Source organism: Salarias fasciatus, chromosome 5 (assembly GCF_902148845.1).
Source record: "Salarias fasciatus chromosome 5, fSalaFa1.1, whole genome shotgun sequence".
In the NCBI taxonomy this organism is placed as follows: domain Eukaryota; kingdom Metazoa; phylum Chordata; class Actinopteri; order Blenniiformes; family Blenniidae; genus Salarias; species Salarias fasciatus.
In genome coordinates, this window is record NC_043749.1 from 34,726,223 (window position 1) to 34,734,740 (window position 8,518).

Genomic DNA, 8,518 nt, shown 5'->3' on the forward strand with positions numbered 1-8,518 from the left:
CCAGCCTCTGATGAGGGGAGGAAAGAAGGGACGATGTATTTTTTATGCACTCAGGCAGCGGCTTTAATTGTTAATGATGTCTGAATGTGTATAGAAAGAAAAATGGATGTTGGGAGGGAGGAGAGGGGGCGATGAGACTGATCTAATGGTTTCCACCGCGCTCACTCCCCCCTCCTCTCCAAGGTCAAGTCTGAAAGCTTCGACTCAGTGGTTGGAAACTCCCGCCCCCCTTCGATTCCTCATCATCATCATCCTCACCGTGCCTTTGTTCACTAACCCACCGAGACTGTGACTGGACATGATTCTCTGTCAGAGGAATGTTCAGTCTCTTGTGATGCCTTGCTCAGTGGGAACATCGGGGAAAAGGAGGGACGACTGCTGTCATTTGAAAAAAACGTAAATGAAACAAGAAAAGTACATTTTTAATTTAAAGTTTTGTATAAAGCACAAATCCCAACGTAGTCATCTCATGGCACTTTGAATTATTAAAAAGCTGCAGGACCTGCAGAACCAGACCCAGAAGACGGAGGCTGGGTTTAGAGAGCAGTCACAGCAGCAGACCTGAGGCTGCAGCAGCCTGCTGCGGACTGACGGGAGAAAAACTGATCTGAAACTTCAGCTCGACTGTCAGAAATCCTGCAGGAAGGTTGAATTGAATGAGTTGAAAAGAATACTGCTGCGTTGTGCCAGGCACGCACTTTGACTCGATGGTTGGATTTTCCCACGAGATAACACGTCTGGATCGCTACACTCCCGCTGTGGTCTTCCTCAGAGCCTGCCTGGTGCTGTGGACGGGCCTGGCATGCCTCCTGCTGCCTGCGGCTGCTGTGAGGCCGGCATGAACAGCATGGCTGTGGATGGCTTGGGTCGGTGAAGTGATGATCGCATGGTGCATGGTGTCACTCCTCCGGCTTGTCGCTCAGCCATGTCACCACTGACACGTCTTTCCTCTGGAAAGATGCACAGATCAGTGACTGTTTTTATTTTCACTTCATTTGGATGGAAATGGGTGAAGAATTGAGAGAAACAATGCTTTGCCATGGCAGCTTCTGTGGTCCGTTTCAGTTTTGCGGAGCAGTAGTGTGAGGTGCTGTTCCTCTGCTCTTCTTTGGAGTCGTTCCCTTCTTTCTGATGACTTCTCTCTGAAGAAGTATATAGAGTCAGAGTCTTAAAAGAGGAAAATCAAGCAGACTGAACCTCAGAAAGATGCTCCTGCTAAAACCCTCCGATCTCACGTCATAAAGAGGGAAAAGAAGATTGGCACTGCATTGTTTTCAGTCTCAATTCACTTCAATAGCTCTCAGTTTGTCAGAAAAAAAGTCCATTGTGTTCATTGTGACGTGATGACCTTCATGGGTAAACGCAGTTCCTGTGGCGTGAAGGTCACACCACCCCCTGGCGTGTGATTGGCCCCTTTCTTGTGTTTCCAAGGTGACAAGACGGTGACAAATGTACCGGTGAAACAGTCCCCCATAACTGTGACGGATCTGATCGCAGGTGCCACGTACCACCTGAGAGTTTATTCGCATGAGCTCAACGGCATCACCAGCAAAAATTTCACCTTTAAGACCAAACCAGGTGAGCCCACACCTGGTCCTGAGGCATCAGGGTCCTGCCAGGTGAGCTGCTGGGTGAACTGCTGGGTAAACTGGTGGGTCAGCTTCCAGGCGAGCTGCCAGCTGCTGGGTGAGCTACCAGGTGAGCTGCCATGTGAGCTGCCAGCTGTCATGTGAGCTTCCAGGTGAGCTGCCAGCTACTAGGCGAGCTGTTATGTGAGCTGCCAGATGAGCTGCCAGGTGAGCTACCAGGTGAGCTGTCATGTGAGCTGCCAGCTGTCATGTGAGCTGCCAGGTGAGCTGCCAGCTACTAGGCGAGCTGTTATGTGAGCTGCTTGGCGAGCTGTCATGTGAGCTGCCAGATGAGCTGCCAGGTGAGCTACCAGGTGAGCTGCCAGGTGAGCTGCCAGGTGAGCTGCCAGGTGAGCTACCAGGTGAGCTGCCAGGTGAGCTGCCAGGTGAGCTACCAGGTGAGCTGCCAGGTGAGCTGCCAGGTGAGCTGCCATGTGAGCTGCCAGCTGTCATGTGAGCTGCCAGCTGTCATGTGAGCTGCCAGGTGAGCTGCCAGCTACTAGGCGAGCTGTTATGCGAGCTGCCAGGCGAGCTGCCAGCTGCCAGGTGAGCTGCTGGGTAAGCTACCAGGTGAGCTGCTAGCTGCTAGGGGAGCTGCCAGCTGCTGGTGACCTGCCGGAACACAGTTTGATAGCTCCAGTTGTCCAGGGTGAAACCAAACTCCTCAACTTTTTTAAGTGCTTGAAAGCTTTAAAATTTTTCATCAACAGTTTATCTCTGGCAGACTCGACCCCTTGTATTAACCATATGTGCCACAAGGTGGCCTTGTGAGTCACTTTGCAATCTAGTTTCTTTTCAAAGTAAGAAGAAGCTGATGAAATTTTCATTTATGTCAATTTTTTCACTTCTATGATTTCCTTATTTAAGCTGACCAATTTCAGTATTTTATTATCCTCAATCCATTTTTCGTCCTTGAAAAGCCAATTTAATGACACAATTAACACACAATACACATTTTTAAAATATTTTTTTCACACTAATCTGCATGATTGTACTGAGGCAGATTCTGTAGCTGTCAAGAAATTCAGTCTTGCTAGAAAAATAACTGATATACAGTATGTATCCTTATGACTACTAGCTGCAATTCAATTCAGCTTTATTTATATAGCGTCAAATACAACACAGTCACTTCTAGGCTGCTTTTACAGAGAAAACCCACCAGTTCTACATGAACGAGCAGAAGCGACTGTGGAAAGGAAAAACTCCCTTTTACAAGAGGATCCGTGCAGAACCAGGCTCAGAGGAGGAGAACCCTGCAGAACCAGGCTCAGAGGAGAACCATGCAGAACCAGGCTTACAGGAGGAGAACTCTGCAGAACCAGGCTCAGAGGAGGAGAACTCTGCAGAACCAGGCTCAGAGGAGGAGAACTCTGCAGAACCAGGCTCAGAGGAGGAGAACCCTGCAGAACCAGGCTCAGAGGAGGAGAACTCTGCAGAACCGGGCTCAGAGGAGGAGAACCCTGCAGAACCAGGCTCAGAGGAGGAGAACTCTGCAGAACCGGGCTCAGAGGAGGAGACCCTGCAGAACCAGGCTTAGAGGAGGAGAACGCTGCAGAACCAGGCTCAGAGGAGGAGAACCCTGCAGAACCAGGCTTAGAGGAGGAGAACCCTGCAGAACCAGGTTCAGAGGAGTAGAACTCTGCAGAACCAGGCTCAGTTGAGGAGAACCCTGCAGAACCAGGCTCAGAGGAGAACCCTGCAGAACCAGGCTTAGAGGAGGAGAACCCTGCAGAACCAGGTTCAGAGGAGTAGAACTCTGCAGAACCAGGCTCAGAGGAGGAGAACCCTGCAAAACCAGGCTCAGTTGAGGAGAACCCTGCAGAACCAGGCTCAGAGGAGAACCCTCCAGAACCAGACTCAGAGGAGTAGAACTCTGCAGAACCAGGCTCAGAGGAGAACCCTGCAGAACCAGGCTCAGAGGAGAACCCTGCAGAACCAGGCTCAGAGGAGAACCCTGCAGAACCAGGCTCTGCGGTGGTGGTTTTCTGCTGTTCCAGTTGGGGTGAGGGGACAGAAAGAGAGGAAAGGAGAGGACAGACAGATTGATTCTCTGAATCAGCTCAGCGCTGCTCTGCTCGATGCAGGTGGATCAGGAGGCCTCAGATGAAGATCCTTTGGGATCCTGAGGAGAGAGAGAAAACACAACAAAAATAAATGAAAACAAACATCACCCTCTCAAAATGTCCGAAGACCGTTTGAGTTCAGTATCGATCATCTACAAAAAAAATGACAAGCGAGTAAGATAGAAAAAAGACACACATCCATGTGCATGCAAACAAACACACACACACACACACACACACACACACACACACACACACACACACACACCCTTCATGTTTCCATGGGATTCTCTTCTCAGGTCATTATATGCCTGGTGTGTTTGTCCAGCTCGGTCCTTTAACGCTCTTCTAGAGGGTTAGATCATCTTCTTCGTTCTGGCCAGCCCTCTTGATGTCTTTCTCCGAACAGATCCTTAACTGACCCATCGATCACTCAGACTTTGTAATTTGACTCCAGCCTCATTGTCTTAGTCGCTGCTGCTGAATGTTCACAGCAGTCTGAACTTTCTCTTCCACGTGATTACTTGAACTTGAGGTTAATGTCACACACACACACACACACACACACACACACACACACACACACACACACACACACACACACACACACACACACATTGCTGGCAGCAGTGACAGTAACGATGATGTTCTTGTGCAGACTGTAATGGAGCCGGAGATAAACAGCTTGTTGTTTTGTCCTGAATAGAACCCTGGAGATTCATGACATGTTGGCTCTGAGCTGTTGATGAGAACAACCTGCGTGGTGTCTTAACACCTGTTTTCACTCTGTGTGCCTGTGTGTGTGTGTGTGTGTGTGCGTGTGTGTGTGTGTGTGTGTGTGTGTGTAGCCTACATAGACCAGGTGGACATCGCCACTCAGGGCTGGTTCATTGGCTTGATGTGCGCCATCGCCCTCATCATTCTGATCCTGCTCATCGTCTGCTTCATCAAGAGGAGTCGTGGCGGCAAATACCCGGGTAAGACCTGAATCTCCACTTTCAGCGCCAGAGTTTCACAACTGGAGATGTTTTTCTTTCATTTTAATCCACGAACATGCTTCATGTTTTAGCGTCAGTTGTACTTTTGGACTGTTTTTCTTACTTGTTTTTGTGTGTCTGGAATTGCAAATCGTCAGAGCCGCTCTGATGCAGCACGATGTTTTGAGATGCCATCAAACATCAGTGTACGAGCCCATGTTGAGACTTCATGAGATTATATGGTTATGTAAGGACTTGGTCTTCATGATTCCGGGTTCATAAAGCTGCCAAAGACTCTGCAACCCAATAGGAATCAAATCTGACTTTTAATTTTCTAAAGAAAGAACAAACGTACCTTGCTTTATGTATAATATCTAAGATTCCATGTGAGCTGTAATGTCTGGAACTCTGTTCTCATAAAGTTGGAACAGCTGGAATCCTGGGAGTCTGTGTTTCCTGAAAGTGTGACCGATGCAGCCTCTGCTGTGTGATGCCTCGGATAAAAACCCTTCATCTTTCAACACTTCGCCTTGACCAAGTGTTCTAGTGGCATCAGGAACCAGAACAGATCCCGTTTTTAATGAATTGGCTGAGAGAAGAGGCTGCAGGTCGTCTTCACAGCGTGAAAGACAAACGACGAGCAGCTCCACATCAACAGCGAGCTGCTGGAAGAACACTGCTCGCTCCCTCTCAGTCAGAGCTGTGTTAATGTTTTACAGTTTTTATAATGCCTAGGTGGTGGATACGTGACTGCTATCGCAAAATATCTGGGTAGGTGCTGAAGTGCCACCAACTGAAGTTCATGACTAACACCCAGAAGGAAAGGATAACAGCACAGCAGCTACTGACCAACAGGAAGCAGTTTACTGAGACTAAAGCATGCTTGACCTTCTGACAGGAGGTTCAGTCTGGCTCTGTTTACCACCTCTAACTGAATAACTGTCACAGGTGTGTTTCTCTCTCCCAGTGAGGCTGCGCTGCTTTGCTAATCCACATGACGTCATCCTGAAACCTGTTCTGTAATTCAGAAAGATCATTAACTGTCATTTATTGAACAGAGGTGTTTGTATCACACACGAACATGTCAGAGGCTGGATGTAGGCGTGGAGACACGGCTGTCTTATTTCCCACCGTGATGGAGAAGTCAGCAAACCAGAGGATAAAAACAGCATGTGGTTAAATCCAGTCCTGGAACCTGCAGAAACATCCTGGTTCCATTCAAAGCCAGCAGAAAGCACCATGCTGATGAAGCTGTTCTTTCTCTTTTCACGTCCCACACAGCAGACTAACCTCCACAGTGAAAGAATCCGTTTTGCTGTGGTTCTCAGACTGAACTTGTTGAGGGGTGAACAGGTGAATGAGAGGTGACAGAAGGCGTCCGGGGGCTTTTTAACAGAGTGAACCTCTTCCCACACTAACCTGATGAACTGATTCTCCTCCATTTGCATGCTGTAAATGTGACGTTTCCTCTTTTCTTGTTAGTGCGTGACAAGAAAGACCTTCCTTTGGACCCAGTGGATCAGAAAGACCAGGACGGATCCTTCGATTACCAGTAAGTACCACTGGGCTGTAAGAGCGATGTGGGCGACGTCACCGTGTTTAAACTCAGGCCTCCGCCGTCACTTCGTGAGCCGCCTACATTTCACTTTAATGAGTGTAATTTGGTGAAGAGCGATGTGCTCCAGGTCACAGTTCCATTTTGGTGCAGAATAAAACACAAAGGCTGTGAGCCTCACACTGACTCAGAAAACCTCCACACAATGAAACGGGAACAGCGTCCAGAGATCACACAGCACCGTGAGCAGGACTCCGGTCCGATGCCAGCATGGCACAACATCACTGTGAAAGAAGGAAAACAGGAAGTCATGCTTCCAGCCCAGGCTCACGTGCACCAGCAGGAAGCTGCTGCATCACTTCACTTTGCTGTTAGCTTCACTAATGCCGGCAGTGTGACTCAGGCTGAAGACAAGTCTCTGAAGGATGATTTAGAAACACACACAGCAAACATGTAGCATGTCGTTCAGTCATGTTAGCATGAAGACCTGCCAGGAGCTTGCACCGTCAGAGAACAACAAAGTGAAGCCTGATGATGGGTGTGTCTGCAGTGTTGGTTAGTGATGTTTCCTCTGCTCCTTACAGGTCCCACTGAGCTCTGCCGTCTCGTTCTTCTTTCTGAAGAACCAGTCTGTGTTTTCTCGACCTGCAGTCCTCTTTACTGACTAACCACGTGTTGAATTAACGGCCTTTCTGAGTGTGAGCTGGTCTCCTGCTAACCCAGCGCTGCAGAGCAGAGTTTCATTATCCCGCTCTGATCCCACCGTGAAAAGACGGCTGGGTAGCAGCCGAGTCTTTTCTGGTTCCAGACTATCATGAGAGAATGGACTAACGGCGAGCTCGCCCTGTTAATGACTGACACACCCGGCGTCACACTCAGACGTCTCTGAGTGTGACAGAGGCGCCCAGCATTGATTATCACCTGAGTGTGTTTAACACTGTGATTCATCCACCTCCAGTGTGTGTGTGTGTTTGAGTGTGTGTGTGTGCTTGATAGATCCTGTTTTCTTTATTAATAAAGTGTAACATTAACACAGAAGCCCGGACTCCATCCTCAGTTGTGTGTGTGTGTGTGTGTGTGTGTGTGTGTGTGTGTGTGTGTGTGTGTGTGTCCTCTCTCCCTCCTCTCTCCCTCACTGTCCTCCCATGATTCCTCATGTCCTTGTCCTCTCTCTTCCCACCGCTGAAATGGGTCGTCTGTCCCTGACAGGAACGAAAACGAGAACAGGTACTTTGGTTTTCGGCATCTCTCTTGGCCTGCGCATGTCGGGGGAGGCGGATGTTTCCTCGGAGCCGGGGGCTTGGGCGGGTGCTGGATGAGCTTCGTTCTGGTCGACCAAACGGGACAATCAGCCTGAATTGTCGACTCTTTGGTCAAACGAGTGAACTGAGTTTTATTGTTGCCGTGAGTGTGGAGACGAGCTGCTTCGGTGTTTGTAGGGAGACAGTAACACCCCAGCGAGAGCCGGACAGGACGGGACGAGCTGTGGTTCCTTAACGGAGTCAAACCGTCTGCACAACAACTCGCAAGCAAATCATCCTCCTGTGAGCGCCGGGAGGAAAGAAAGCAGAGGACAGGGACTGACAGGGACAAGAAGACAGATAGAAATCCACTGGCTGCACCCGGATGGCAGTCCTCCAGCAGCCTCAACCTCCAGCAGCTTCATTAGAACATGTTCCAGAGCCCTGCAGCAGCGGGAACTGAAGCTTTTTAAAGCAGAGCCTGAGTCCGCCTCCTGACAGGAGCCTGGCAGCTGGAAGCTCTGCTGCTGTTCTGCTGTCAGAGAACATGGTTGTGACACATGGATTCTTTCATGCAGCAGATGAAGCATGCAGCTCAAACTTCAACCTGCACGTCACAGAGTGAAAACCCTCTCCGTGGATCAGCTGCTCCTTCTTCTCTGACAGTTTTTCGCCCTTCTGGAGGTTAATTGCCTTGTTTTTCTCTTGCTGGCTCACATTTGAAGAGCGCGCTCCGCCCGGTGATGGCAGGGGAATCGATCCAGGCTGCAGGGAGGCCGCCGGGCTGCTGATCGATGTTTGGCTCCGTTTGACTCCCTTAAGGAACCATCGAAGCCACAAACAACTGGAGAACATTTGGAGGACGGAACAAACACCTGAATGATCCCAGCAAAAACAGCTTGTGAAGTCCTGCATGTAGAAAACACTTCAAACTGCAGAAAGTGTCACCACTTCCTCAGGTTTCTCCTGCTTGTTTGGCACTGAGAATAAAACACGAGTTCTGCTGATCGGCTTGTAGATGAATCCAGCCGTTTCAGACCGGGATCTGGACTCT

The 8,518-nt window shown here is 49.4% G+C and overlaps 1 protein-coding gene across 4 annotated transcripts in view; it reads left to right on the forward strand.

Moving 5' to 3' along the window:
• Window positions 1–7,458, forward strand: part of nfasca (neurofascin homolog (chicken) a) — a 54,763-nt gene extending 47,305 nt beyond the window's left edge. For 2 of the 4 annotated variants that reach the window (XM_030091367.1, XM_030091368.1), the window contains 2 exons: window positions 4,540–4,668; window positions 6,151–6,224. In XM_030091367.1, the coding sequence (XP_029947227.1) occupies window positions 4,540–4,668; window positions 6,151–6,224 (203 nt within the window). Of the gene's footprint in view, window positions 1–1,431; window positions 1,579–4,539; window positions 4,669–5,403; window positions 5,440–6,150; window positions 6,225–6,807 lie in introns of those variants that run through there. The other 2 variants (XM_030091365.1, XM_030091366.1) reach the window with 2 other exon arrangements.
• The last annotated feature ends 1,060 nt before the right edge of the window (window positions 7,459–8,518 follow it).